This window comes from Ictalurus furcatus, chromosome 1, assembly GCF_023375685.1.
Source record: "Ictalurus furcatus strain D&B chromosome 1, Billie_1.0, whole genome shotgun sequence".
NCBI classification, from domain to species: domain Eukaryota; kingdom Metazoa; phylum Chordata; class Actinopteri; order Siluriformes; family Ictaluridae; genus Ictalurus; species Ictalurus furcatus.
The window spans coordinates 2,542,060-2,557,152 of record NC_071255.1 but is presented as its reverse complement, the minus strand read 5'-3'; the positions used below and the strand labels follow the sequence as shown (position 1 = coordinate 2,557,152).

At 40.4% G+C, this 15,093-nt stretch overlaps 1 protein-coding gene across 3 annotated transcripts; it reads left to right on the top strand.

The window, feature by feature from the left end:
- Positions 1–69: 69 nt before the first annotated feature.
- Positions 70–12,630, top strand: mapre2 (microtubule-associated protein, RP/EB family, member 2). 3 transcript variants are annotated; one of them, XM_053611043.1, is made up of 7 exons: positions 70–375; positions 7,323–7,450; positions 9,199–9,344; positions 9,442–9,658; positions 9,853–10,001; positions 10,893–11,051; positions 12,516–12,630. In XM_053611043.1, the coding sequence occupies exons 2-7, from the start codon at positions 7,330–7,332 to the stop codon at positions 12,591–12,593; spliced, it is 870 nt and encodes a 289-aa protein (XP_053467018.1). In that variant the 5' UTR covers positions 70–375; positions 7,323–7,329; the 3' UTR covers positions 12,594–12,630. The 3 variants fall into 3 exon arrangements, with proteins under 3 accessions (XP_053467018.1, XP_053466932.1, XP_053467111.1); XM_053610957.1 differs by lacking the exon at positions 70–375 and adding an exon at positions 3,337–5,167; XM_053611136.1 differs by lacking the exon at positions 70–375 and adding an exon at positions 5,493–5,748.
- The last annotated feature ends 2,463 nt before the right edge of the window (positions 12,631–15,093 follow it).

Here is a 15,093-nt window from a genome sequence, read left to right as displayed (position 1 = left end):
ATATATATATAAATAAATAAAATAGATAGATATAACGTAAGTGATCTTTGTGAATGTAGCTAGAAACGGATAAAAAGTATGACATGTTCTTGAATAAATGTAGTAATCATCCAGGAGTTGCTGTGGTATAAGAGGAGTAAAACACTTCTGGATGTCCTGTTCCAGGCGGTTACAGTGACCCCGCGTCATCACCCCACCCCGGGCGTTGATGATGTTCCTGTAGCAGCCCGACTCGCCGGTGGTTTCCCTCCACATGGTGAACAGGGTGCGGCTTCGGCGTCACTCGGCGGTGGTAATAAGACCGAACGCAGGAGGTGGGGATTAAACAGAAGCGGCAGAAGAGTGAGTCCGGTTCGGAGTTAAGGGAGTTTACGGGTGAGTCGAGTTTGGATCAAGGTGTAGATCATGTCTCTGGTGTAACTGCGGCTTGAAAAGTAACCGAGGTCGGGTAGAGACCGAGAGAGTGTACGGTGGGGAAAATGTCCGGAAGTAAAGCAGCGCGCGCAGCTTTGAGTGTCTTTGCTAGCTAGATTAGCGGTCACCAATTTATTCACAACATGTCAGCCTTTTTTTATTTTTTCTTACCCCCCCCCCCCTTTTCTGTTTGACTATTTTCAACTAATAAAATCACAGCGCTACCTTGCATTGCTTATTTATTTGTTTCTTTTACTACTCTTAAGATTCCTTTCGATAAAAAAAAAAAATCCGCTTGATATGTTGAATGTATTTAACTTGGACGTTAACAGTACGTTAGCTTCGTAGCTAACTAGCTTTCTTGTGTGTATGTGAGTGTGAGTGAATCATTTTGAATTAACCTGAAGTTAAAACTTCACATAACTGCCTGGTTTTATTTCTAATTTCACAACAGTTTTTTTTTGTGAGGAAAAAGAAGCAAAACCAGCTATATTAATCATGCTGGGGGCTGGAACTGAAGGAGGAGAGAGAGAGAGAATCAATAAGGCTGTTCAAGCACAAAAGAGGTTTGAACAGAGTGGTACTGAATCTTCACCAAACACTGTTCGGTGGTTCTTTCGGAGAACCTCGACAGTGACGTGCGGAGAGGTTGTGACGTTCAAAATGAACTAAAGGAGCAAATGAATTAAGGAATAAAACGCACAAACGGAGAGAAAAGTAATCAACGATGGTGTGATGTGATAAAGCGGGGTCACTGTTACCACCCCTGAGGTGTTTCTTTTCAGCACAAGGTGTTTTATTCCTCTTACACCACAGCGGTTTGTCATCCAATACAATTTCTCACTTATTAAAGCGAGACGTCGGTGTACTGTTGATCTGTTTGTAGCTACATATGTTCGTGTTAAAAGCTGTCTCCCCCTAGCCTAGCTATATCACGTTATAGCAGCTATAAACAGTCGTTCCCTCGTCAAACTCTTTATTTTCTCTTTTCAATAAAACAAAACAGTTTGTCCTGTCATGGAGGAACCGATAAAGGGTGAACCCGTCTGCCTAGAAAACGGCAGGTCACGGCTTTACCTCAGACTGTTACAAAGCGCTGACACTGGAGACTCCTTCTGTAACGTGTTCATGTAAACGTCACCGTATGATGGAAGCCCGTTTCTGCCATGTCGTGAGAGACTTTGTTGGGCTTTACATCTATCAATTCTAAAAGCAAAAACAAAACCCAAAAAAAAACGATTTTTCTCGCAATTTCGAGTTAACATCTCACGATTCTGACTTTCTCCGAATTGCTAGTTTAAATCTCACAATTCTGACTTTTTTATTCTCACAATTACGAGTTTACATGTCACGATTGCGAGTTCATGTCGCACAATTTTTGATTTTTTTTTTGCTCTCATATTTTAGATGTTCACTTGACTTTTAGCGAGTTGGAAAGAATGCACAGACAAAGCATCAATCATTCTATATAAAAATGCTATATAAGAACAACACTCATCAGCTAAGCAAAACAAGGACAGTTAGATGCTGGCACTCGATATGTACTCGTAATTGTCAGAAAAAATTTCAAAATCTTGAGGGAAAATTCTGCAATATAAAGTTGTAATTCCCTTTTTAAAAAAAAATAAAAATTCCCTCCATGGTGGAAACGGGCTTTCTGTACGATATCGCCCATTAGACATTTTAAAAAAAAGTTTACTCTCAAAACGATAACCCATTAGAACTACCTTGTTTTGTGGCTGTTCCACAACATTAAGCGAAAACGTTCTTTAATAAATAAAAATTGCAATCGCTGACAAAATGCTGTGGTGTAAGAGGAATAAAACACTTTGGGACATCCTCTCATTTTGGACCACCTTCTTCGTTTATTATTTTCCTGTAACGGCGCACTCGGTCATAGTTTTATTCTTTACCTAGATATTTGAAAGAAATGCATGCTTTGGGCTGCGGAGGTCCAGATATTATGACTACAAGGATCTAAAAGGGTCCAGAAGGACATTTGTGGAATGCACAAACCTTCGTGTTGATATTTTGGTTTCTTTCACTATTAATATCTTCTCTGACTGTTTCCGTCGCTTGGGACAATGAAACAGAGGTTAGAAATGAGAAATATCTTGCTGCTGCGATTATGTACGCCAAAAAAAACCCCAGCAACAAATTCAGAGCAAGTATGCACGTTTGGAGATTTGGGTCACGTGAAGGCGTATTCAGAAACCAGTTGCTACCTACTGTAAGGTAACTTACACTTCTGCAGGTATGATCTATCAATCGTATTCATCTCAGTAAGGGTTCAGCAATCTGCAGATGAGTTAAATTCGGAGCGTTAAAAGCAGTGCTACGGTACTCGAGGCCCGAGCTCGTCTCCGGTTTCCACATTAGACCTGCATTAGACCACACTGTCCTTTAGGTTAATGGGAGTACACTTGATACGTAAGCATTTGTCTAATAGAATAATCATATTACATACATACTTGTACCACAGCGCTGTTGAATTCTGGATTCTGATTGGTTGGAAGTTGTCAATTCGTTTTCTGTAACAGTTGTGCAGCTGCAAATCACGGGGTTTATATTACGTTCTAATACGTTACCGTTTGTACAGTAACTACTAACACTGGGACGTTTATGGAGGACGCTCAACGTAACCTATGGCTAAGAATAAACATGTTGTTGTCGATATGGCGAAGTTCGCTGTGAGGAGAGTGTCCAGTGTCAGCGCTTTGAGAGTCGTAGGAAAGACTCCAGGACATCTCTGTCTTGTTAACGTCGAGAGCAAAAGAGAGGCTGGCGAGGGAATCACTGTGTATAGCTGTGGTAACATAACCGAGGACAAGAACTAAGTGAAATATTGCAGCTGTAAATGGATAAAAAAAAGTACAATTTGTTGTACCAAAATTGTAAATTGCTGTGGTGTACGAGAAATAAAAAACGCTTCAGGACGTAGAGGAAAATAATCAACTTTGGAACAGTGACAGCAAGTCCACTTCTTCCCACCACCCTGTCATTTTCCTATAACATTACGTCCTGAAGTGTTTCTATTTTATTTTATTCTATGGTTATTCGGCTCACGTTAACTTCTCTAACTCTAATTCTCGTTTAGATAAATAATGCCGTAGCAGCGCTCTCACTCGGAGAGTGAGAACATGTTAAACATGTTATTTATTTAAATGAATAGGAAATTCTAGTTACCCACCTTTAGTGCGTTTTCACACTTGGGACGAATACTCGTGTCTCCACTCGACAGAGGACCTGCATTGTATGGCGAAAACACACATGTATGTGCTTGTTGAGCATCCCATTCCAGATTTAGTCTTGCTTTTCTTGTATAGTAAGCGCCACTCTTCTGGGAAGGCTTTCCACTAGATTTTAGAGCACGGCTGTGGGGATTTGCCCATTCAGCCATAAGACCATTAGTGAGGTTAGGCACTGATCTTGGGTGTTCAGTCGGGTTGAGGTCAGGGCTCTGTTCAGGACACTCGAGTTCTTCCACATTCTTCTAAACTTAACACACCATGTCTTCATGGAGCGCGCTTTGTGCATGGGTGCATTGTCGTGCTGGAACAGGGTTTAGGCTTCTTAGTTCCAGGGAAGGGAAACTGTAATGCTACAGCATACAGAGACATCCTATACAATTGTGTGCTTCCAACTTTGTGGCAACAGTTTGGGGAAGAACTGCATATGAGTGTAATGAGCAGGTGTCCACACACTTTTGGTCATATTGTGTATTCTGGGCTCATTTGGTGGGAGGAGATTAGAGTCATCCAAGTCTCCTCTGCTGATCAAACCCCAGCCCTTTTCCCACCATCAGGAAATAACAAGTCACGTCACTTAAGAGTTTGTACACCCAATGCGGCTCGCACGGTCTGGTCGAAGCGAGCCCCAGCACCGATCGGTTCTCTGGACCACTCCCAGCCTAAAAAAAAAAAAAAAAAAAACCCAGCTACATTTCCTCAAATGTACTGTATTTTCAGAGTGAATAGCTCCACGTCCGGAAGAAAGCGCAAGCGTGAAGACGCAAAAAAACAAAGGAGATGAATTGGCGTTTATAGTTTTATATTTTATTTATTGATAGAATTTTTTTCTCCGCAAAACTGTTCAGCATTTATTTTACCAGACCAAAATGCAGGGTCCCACTCATCAAGCCCTGTGGTGCAAGAGAAATAAAACACAGCGAAACAAACTAATATTATTGGACAATAGTTAACTTTGCACCCCCTAGCGGCTGTACGGAGTATTACTTTGAATGTGCACTGCAGTCAGAACGCCTAATTTATCTTTATTTATTTTTATTTCTTTATTATAACATCAGCGTGATAGCAGAAAAAAACCGAATACAAACATACAAATTTATATTTTGTGTATATATACTTATCTATATATTTCTTTCCGCCTCAACGAACGATTTAAAAAAAAAATCACGACGCTTATAGTCACGTGTGGGAGTCGCTAGGGGTGACGTCACCGCCGAGCTCAGCGCGAGACCCGCCTTAGAAACAAGCAAAAAAAAAAAGGAAAAAAAGGCTAGGTTGTCGTCTGTTATTATTGTTATTATTATTATCATCATCGTTGTTGTTGTTTTATTATCATCGCTTTTTTCCCGAGAACGGTTCTAGATATTTTTCTCCCAGACCCAAATGCCAGGTCCCACTCAAGCACTATCCCCGAACGGAGAGAATAATAACGACATCATTCAGGACAATGGAACCAACATCATCCCTTACAGAAAGAATACAGTGCGAGGAGAGCGCGCGTACAGGTAAAACAAACAAACAAACAAAAACCGTTAAAAAAAACAACAACAACTGATGCTTTAATGCCCATTGATCTCGCGCGCGAATTTTCTCGTTTGTACCGTTACAGACTCGGTTCCTCTTAATGCGTGACGTTGCGTTTGGAAATTTCTAGAAATGTTCCCACAGTGTTTTGAGGCGCCTTCACTGGGCGCGTTAATATCTGTTATTAAAATGTCCAACAAAAAAAAATGTCATGATGTTAAAACGGGACACGGAGAGGCCTTAGTGTGTGTGTGTGTGTGAGAGAGAGAGGGAGAGAAAGAGAGACATTAATGACATATTAATATATATGTATTTTTTTTTTAAATTAAACATGTTAACCTAACGCAAATTCCTGCTACTGATATATATACAGGTTAAAAACAGTACATTTTATAGACATATTTCTATTTTGTTCAACTTCCCACCTGTATTCCGAGACATCCCGCTTCCCGAGGTATGATTGGCCACACCTATGCTGCTTCCTCTCTTTTGATTGGCTGACGCGTCACCGTGCCGATTCGTAGCCAATCCCGGGTCAGGAGGCGGGGTTTCTCGAATACAGGTAGGAGTACCGTTTTTGCGTTAAGATAAGCTGAGGACTGATTTCGCCACGCTTTTTAATCATTTTAGCGCCGGTTAATGAGCAACTTTTTAATCGAATTAAGACCCCGGTGTTGTGAAATGAGTCAAACCAGAGCTTTGAAGCAGCTTGCGCAAGACATGACTGCTATCCTTTAAGCATTTCCATCAATCCTGACTGGATATCTTTACAGTCTGCTGCTTTATTTCCCCCTCACACGTCCATTACAAGTATATTATAAATATATGACGGCAAAGATATTCTCCTTCTTAATATACTTTTGTTTTCTGACCTCCATAAACGTCATTTTAAATAATATCACCCTTTTGTGGAGTATGTTCCAGAGCTTCATTGTTAATATTATTCATTTTAATTCCATAAAGCAGGTCAGCATCTTCCTGTGTAATTAATGTTTTTAATTATACCTTACAGGTCTCAGGAACATTTCCAACCCGGCCACGTCTCAAAATACCTGAAACTATTCTAAAACAAAAAAAATAAATAACTGGAAACGTGAGACACTTTTTTTTTTTTTTTTTTTTTTAAAATTTCTTCTTGTTTCCCCCCTCGGCTTTTGAATGGGGAACAAGGTCACCGTGGTGCGCACGCATTTCTAATATACCGACGTTACCCATTCCGCAATCCTCCTTTCTTTCTGTTTGCAGTGTTTTTATTTATTTATTTAATTTAACATCAAACGCTTCTGTTTATCATAGACAGCTACACTGTTTTCTGCAGGTGGGAATTTACTTGATTTAATTCCGATTATTTACTATAAAACATAAACTTCGTGGTCTGAAAAACAAAACCCCCACACACTTGTTTTTTCACCCATAAGTATACTAGAAAAATTGCCTGCAATATGGTGTAAAAAAACGACGCCCCTGGCAACACTGATGGCATATGTAACAATTTACAGATAAAAAAAAAATTAGCTGAGTTTTATTTGTTTTATTTTTTGTGATTGTTGCAGCCAAAAATGCTCGATTTTGCTGCAGTGATTTATTTTTTTCTTAAAAACTTTGTGACGCAACTTGCTCAGTGTTGTGTTTTTTTTTGTTGTTGGGCGGACTCGCACGAAATCGTTCCGCGCTGTCTTTCACGGCGATGTTTGTTGGTAAACGAGACCTTTTACCTGTACTCATGTTCGACGCATGTGAATCGAAGAGGGCTTTGGGTGAACTGAACGCGCGTCGCAATGACGTCACATGACGCGTCTCGGCCCGGATCCTGGGGTTAATACGGTTGCGGAACAAATCGAAATAGTGGCACAGTTGAAAGAAAAAGCTCATAATGAAAACGTCCGTGTCAGTGAAAAGTAGTCTCTGTTCAAAATTGCTACGTCATTATCTGACTGTAATTATGTATACAAGCTGATCGAGTTTTATTTGAGATGATTAAGATTTATTTCAGATTATAGCGACATTCTGGAACTTTTTTTTTTTGGTAAGAGTTAAAACTACCCAGATTGGTGAGGGAACATTTTCGCCTTGACAGATGTGAAGCCAAGCTACTGGAGTTGAGTTGATGTTGGCGTTGGTGTGTGTTGTTCACAGCTGGGGCATGGCGGTCAACGTGTATTCTACCTCAATCACCCAGGAGACTATGAGCAGGCATGACATCACCGCCTGGGTCAATGATCTGCTCAGCCTAAACTACACGAAAGTGGAGCAGCTCTCTTCAGGTAAACTCAGCTGAATATTACCATCATTTCACATAGTCGTAAATTCTTCAGCTCCGGTGTGCTGCCCAGTCTCGTGTTTTGTTGCCTCGGAAACCTAGCCGACCAGGGTAAAAATATCTTGCTAACGTAATATAATAACTATGTACCTATAAACAGATAAGAACAAGTATAATGTGACGTTCTTTAGTAAATACATTTTTTTGGCAAATTGCTGTGGTATAAGAGGAATAAAGCATTTGGGCCACGACTTGTATTATCCCGTTCCCATGCTTTAACTGTCTCATTCGCATGCCTTAATCATCTCGTTCCCATGCTTTAACTATCTCATTCGCATGCCTTAATCATCTCATTCTCATGCATTAATCATGTCATTCTCATGCATTAATCATCTCGTTCTCATGCGTTAACTATCTCATTCGCATGCCTTAATCATCTCATTCTCATGCATTAATCATCTTGTTCTCATGCGTTAACTATCTCATTCTCATGCATTAATCATCCTGTTCTCATGCTTTAACTATCTCATTCGCATGCCTTAATCATCTCATTCTCATGCATTAATCATGTCATTCTCATGCATTAATCATCTCGTTCTCATGCGTTAACTATCTCATTCGCATGCCTTAATCATCTCATTCTCATGCATTAATCATCTTGTTCTCATGCGTTAACTATCTCATTCTCATGCATTAATCATCCTGTTCTCATGCTTTAACTATCTCATTCACATGCCTTAATCATCTCGTTCCCATGCTTTAACTATCTCATTCGCATGCCTTAATCATCTCATTCTCATGCCTTAATCATCTCGTTCTCATGCTTTAACTGTCTCATTCGCATGCCTTAATCATCTCGTTCTCATGCTTTAACTATCTCATTCGCATGCCTTAATTATCTCGTTCCCATGCTTTAACTATCTCATTTTCATGCCTTAATCATCTCGTTCCCATGCTTTAACTATCTCATTCGCATGCCTTAAACATCTCGTTCTCATGCTTTAACTATCTCATTCGCATGCCTTAATTATCTCATTCTCATGCTTTAACTATCTCATTCGCATGCCTTAATCATCTCATTCTCATGCCTTAATCATCTCGTTCCCATGCCTTAATCATCTCATTCTCATGCCTTAATCATCTCGTTCCCATGCTTTAATTATCTAATTTGCATGCCTTAATCATCTCGTTCCCATGCCTTAATCATCTTGTTCCCATGCTTTAACTATCTCATTCGCATGCCTTAATCATCTCGTTCTCATGCTTTAACTATCTCCTTCGCATGCATTAATCATCTCGTTCTCATGCTTTAACTATTTCATTCGCATGCCTTAATTATCTCATTCTCATGCTTTAACTATCTCATTCACATGCCTTAATCATCTCGTTCCCATGCTTTAACTATCTCATTCGCATGCCTTAATCATCTCATTCTCATGCCTTAATCATCTCGTTCTCATGCTTTAACTATCTCATTCGCATGCCTTAATCATCTCATTCGCATGCCTTAATCATCTCATTCGCATGCCTTAATCATCTCGTTCCCATGCTTTAACTATCTCATTCACATGCCTTAATCATCTCGTTCCCATGCTTTAACTATCTCATTCGCATGCCTTAATCATCTCATTCTCGTATCTCATTATTTTCCCATAAACGCACGACACCATGTTTTATTCCTCAGTTAATATGCCTGTAATATGTTGCCACACCGATGTACTATACTTGCACTAAACCGTTTTCCCGTTGAAGGTGCTGCTTACTGCCAGTTCATGGATATGCTATTCCCTGGCTGCATCAGTCTTAAGAAGGTCAAGTTCCAGGCCAAGCTGGAGCATGAGTACATTCACAACTTTAAACTTCTTCAGGCCTCCTTCAAGAGGATGAACGTGGACAAGGTGAGGGAACCGGGAGGCGAGACCACATGCAGGTGGTAAATAATAATAAGAGGAAGAATCCACTGAAGGATATTTAGTCAAACCGTCTTACTTGCAGATAATTCCAGTAGAGAAGCTCGTCAAGGGTCGATTTCAGGATAACCTGGATTTCATCCAGTGGTTCAAAAAGTTCTTCGACGCCAACTATGACGGTAAGGAGTACGACCCCTTGGAGGCACGACAGGGCCAGGACGCCATTCCTCCTCCAGACCCCGGAGAGCAGATCTTCAACCTGCCTAAGAAGTCATCCCATGCAGCCAGCTCCCCTACGGCAGGTCAGTCTTCTCGCCTGGCTCACATTTAATGGTTAATTAACCAACTAACCGGTTATTCTTTTCTAACAAAAGCGTCGCCAGGTCTCCACTAAATCAAACCCTGACTGCTGTCATTGACTTACTGCATGTAGTAATTCATGATGTGAAGACTAACAGTGCCATCTGCTAACTTTTATACCAACCATGTGACCCAGGGGCTACTAGATCATCGAGTTCGACCCCCAAATCCTCCACGTCAACCTCGCGACCCTCTTCTGCCAAAAAGGGCCCCGTAACGACAGCAGCGACCCCGGCCAAGGGCGAGAAGGAGCTGGAGGCTCAAGTAGCACAGCTTAATGAACAGGTTCACATCAGCTAATATTTGTTAACTCAAAATATTGTCATGTTTATTAATAAACCGATTGCCTCAATTCACTCACTAATGATCTGACTGTAAGGAATAAAACACTCCGAGGGTGTGTGGTTATAGGAAATGAATCAACCAAACAAAGATTATTTTCCTCTAACAGCACGTCCGGAAGTGCCTTACTCCTCTTATACCACAGCTAACAATTTTTAATTTGCTACAGCCTGACATGTTGTCTTTATCCATTTATAGTTACTCATATTAAATCGCCGTAGTTCACCTAGTATAGTATAGTATTAGTTTCAATACATGTTTTTTTTACTTTTAGTGGTAGTTATAGTAGAAATGTCTATCGTTGTTTTTAGGTAAGGTATAAAACACTTGTGGGCGTGCTTTCATATGAACATAATCGATGTTTGTTGTGTGGTGTGATGCAGCGCAACTATCGTAGATTATTTTACCAATAACAGCATGCCCCGCGGTGTTTTATTCCTCTTGCACCACAGCAGTTTATCAACTTAAGAACACACTGTACTTTTTATCCATTTATAGTTACGTTTAATTCTGTGGGACGTCCATGAAACAAGTTACTTCCTGTTATTACTGAAGTTATGCACTGAAGTTAAACTGTGTTGTTGTTGTTGTTGTTATTGTTATTTTATATGTATATATTATATTGCTAAGAAATGTAAAAACACTGACACTGGAGACTCCGTCCATAAAAAGTTATTCATAGAAAACGTCACCATATCAACTTGACCAATCCGTATTCTGTAGCGCCGTGGTATAAATAGTTATTAGCGTGAATGACATAAACTGCTCCTAGGTTGTTGTCTCAGACGGTTTCTGTAACTCCACCCTCATTTCACTTCTCCGCTCGGTACGCAGCTGAACACGTTGAAGCTGGTGCTGGAGGGTGCGGAGAAGGAGCGGGACTACTACTTCGGGAAGCTGCGGGAGGTGGAGCTGCTGTGCCAGGAGCAGGGCCAGGATAATGGACCCTTCGTGGAAAAAATTATGGAAGTGCTGTACTCCACAGACGAACAGGTCCGTTGTTTCTCTCTCTCTCTCTCTCTCTCTCTCTCTCAGGAATTGTTTTGGAATCACGTGGGTAAAGTTCCTCGTATTCAGAGTCGGGTTACGCGCCTGCTTAAGTGGAGTTCCTGGGGTCGTCGTTCGGATTATTAAAATCAATAATATTATAAAGTAAGTATTATATAATAATACTTACTTTAATCACTGGTTTAACTTAACAAAAAGGATTCCACACTCATTAGTCAACATTTTATAGAATAGCACTTGATCCAGCGTTTTGTATTAGTTTGCATTTTATCTTTTTACGGTTCCCTCCGAAACTATTGGAATGGCAAGGCCAGGGTTTTTTGTTTGTTTGTTGTTTTTTTCCTCTAGACGGAAGACATTTTGGGTTTGAGAACAAAAGATGAATCTGAGAAGAGAGTTTAGAATTTCAGCTTTTATTTCCTGGTATTTACATGTAGACATGTTAAACAACATAGAACAGAGAGAGAGTATCAGACCGCCCAATTTGTAGGTGAACAGATATATTGGAACACATGACTGGGAGGTGTGTTCTGTTGAACAGTAAAATGGCTCTGAACATCTACTCTTTGGTTTCGCCTTGTTAAAAAGGACAAACCAACATGAAGACCAGAGAGCTGTCTTTGGGAGAAAAGCGAGCCATTTTGAAGCTGAGAAAAGACGGAAGGTTAAACCGAGGCATTGCACAAACGTCGGGTATAGTCAGTACGAGAATTTGGAATGTCTGGAAAAAGAAAGAAACGTCTGGTGTATTGAGCAACCAGACATGGAACGGGTCGGCCAAGGAAAACAAGAACAGTTGATGACAGAATCATTGTGAGAGCTGTGATGAAAAAACCCAAAAACAACAGTCAGTGACATCATCAACAACCTCCACAGGGCAGGGGTGAATGTATCACAATCCACCGTTGAGCAGAAATACAGCGGACAAACCACAAGATGTAAACCTCTCATCAGCAGTAAGAATCAGAAAACCAGATTGGAATTCACAAAGAAATACGGAGATGATCCACGAAAGTTCTGGAACCAAGATGAACCTCTTACCAAAGCGATGGAAAGTCCAAAAGTGTGGAGAAAGAACGGATCTCCTCGTGATCCAGAACATACAAGCTCATCTGTGAAACATGGTGGAGGTAGCGTCATGGCTTGGGCTCGCATGGTTGCTTCTGGAACATTCTCATTAATCTTTATTGATGATGGAACTCATGATGGGAGCAGCAGAACGAATTCAGAAGTCTACAGGAACGTTCCGTCTATCAGTTTACCGTACAAAGAACTTCATCATGCAGCAATACTCTGACTGCAGCCTGAGAACACACGGGTGTCCGTAGAGTTTGGGTTTGAGAAATGATAAGATAATCATTCGTGTTAGTGATGTATGGGCGTACGGGATTGTTCTGAGCAGTACAGCGGATGTGTGTAATGTACCGTGGTGTGTGTTTTTTTGTCCAGGAGGCCGGAGGAGAAGGAGAACACGAGGCCCTGGCACAGGAAGCGGAAGTCCCTGACGACACACAGGATGAATATTGAACACCATCGATATACACACACACATGCTCCTTTGCCGTTTGTGAGTTTTGAACTTTATTTTAAGATGGCACAAGAGGGAAAAAGTCCAAAAGCCACTTTTAATTGCTTTTTTTTTTTTTTTTTTATATGTATATTTTTTTTTGGTATTTTGTGAAACGAAAAATGAAATCTCGTTCCTGTACACGCCTTCCATGTTTAAAAAAAAAAAGGAAAAGAAAAGAAAAACTGTGCACACTTTTACCACAAAGTTGTTTTCCTGCTCCCCACAGCGCTGCTGGTTCGATTATCATTTTAACGTTATGAAGGATAAAAACGGTTTTATTCTCAGCTGCCGTTTCGTGTTATAATCTCCCACAGTAGGACTTCTGGAGCGACGCACACGTGACTCGCTACGTCGCTTACCTGTGTTCGCCATCGGGCTTTTAGCAGCAGTACTGCTGAGTTTGACAGACCGACAGTTGTAGGCGTTTTAAAAACAAACAAACAACGGAAACAAATCAAAAAACGGCAGAAATAAAGTGCGAGTCTATGCATTCCTTCATTCATGCTGCGCTAGAAATCACGTCCACCGCTTTAACTCCCGAGCTAACTCCCGACTCGTCAAAATGTACTTATTAATCCGTTAATACATCCTTGTGCTAGCACTATCTCGCTCGGCTGTGAGATTAAAGACGCCGGTTAACGTCTTGACATTAAGCCGAGTAATCGGCAGCCGGCTGCACCGGTAGCTCTGTCGCAACCCTAGTTCATCGGAAATGTTCACTACGTTTAAGTTTACACACTACGGGAAACGAAAATCAACGGTTGCACCAAGTAGCGTCGTTTTAACGGCTCTAATGATGTTCTGTAATTCTTTAACGATTTGTTCGAGGGAAGTATGTCCCCCATGCCGGTTATCGTGACGACGCGCAGAAACGTAGCGCTACAAGCTAACAAAGGCGACAGGAGATTTATCGTGAACTCGCATCGCTGCGATTTGAGCGAAGTTTGAATTCGACTCGAACGATTACGCCACAGTAAAGCGATTAAAAAATCCGCACGCTTCCTCGGACCAATCGCCGCGCGGTCCGACGTCCCCTGCGACTGCCGTCGTGGTTGTATTATTCGACGCGTTTCGAGACGTGTGCGTAGCTAGTACGGTTTTGCTAGCTTTGCTAGTCGAATCCAAAACCGAGCGTGCAACACATCAAATCAAAACTCGAATACAATATGAACGTATTTTTGAACGTAATCGGTTGGCTGGACTTTTTAGCTAACCAAACAAAATGGCGGATAGGCCACGCCCACAAGTCACAAGAGATACTAGGGACTTATCGCCATCTAGTGTGAACTGGTGCAACCGGCTGCAGGAACAAAATCTGCAGTAAATAAAATATTTACAATCATCCCATCCTCGCTTGTTTTTCTTTTTTCTTTTTCTTTTTTTTTTTCCTCTTCCTTTTTTTTTGCGTCCAGATATCTGAATCGGTCCGAATCGTTTTCTACAGCACACGAGCAGCTTTGAGTCTCAGTCCGTTCTCGCTCTTGGATAGACAATTTCAGCGTATTTGTTTCGCGTGATCCTCGTGTCTCTTCGTTTCGTCGATTACTTTAACCAGCCTGAAACGTTCTGAGTGGGGGAAAAACAAACAAACAAACAACTAAAATGGATAGAGAAATAAACCGTGTATATGGGAGATATTTTAATATAATTTTAAAGTCCAGGTTTTAGCAGGAGGACGTAGCGGTAACTCTCGGTCAGAAACGCAGTGTTTCCAGTCAGTGCGTCGTATACTGTCTCATGATGATGATGTTTTATTTGGTTCCACTACCGAACTCCACGCCTCGTTTTATTATCGTGTACAATGAAGAGGAATGTAATGTACTGTTAATAAGTATAAATAGAAAATGTCCTTTTGTTTTGTTTTGTTAATTCGCTCTCTCTCTCTCTCTCTCTCTGTATCCCTCATTATGCATTCCCCAAGAAACTGTTGCATGTTTTCATTTTATTTGTGAATAACTTAACCTGCTTTTTACATATTTAATATAAAACAAAAAAATGTTATGTGTTTGTTTTTTGTTTTTGTTTTGTTTGTTTGTTCGTTTTTTTTTTTTGTATGTTTAACCTGCTATTTTAAATCTCCAGAGAGATTTAAATTTGCCGTAATAAAAATCCGTCACTTTGAAAAGGAAACATTTGGGTGTTATTTATTTATTTGTTTATTTGTTTGTTTATTTAATTTATGTATTCCTTTGTTTTTATTAAAATGAGATATTAGGAGAATTATGAATACATTAACGTTAATATACAGGACGACTCGATGTACTCAAATTGATTATTCTTTAAGTTTTTTATAAAGATCCGCGCTTTATTGTTAAAGAAAATTATTTATTGATGGAATTGCTTTGTAGGGTTTTTTTTTTTTCCTTTTCTTTTACGCTGATTTGATCCTACTGAAGAAATCGATCTTTTTTTTGAAGAAAAAAAATCCGTCAATAAATAATATGTACGTCATATACG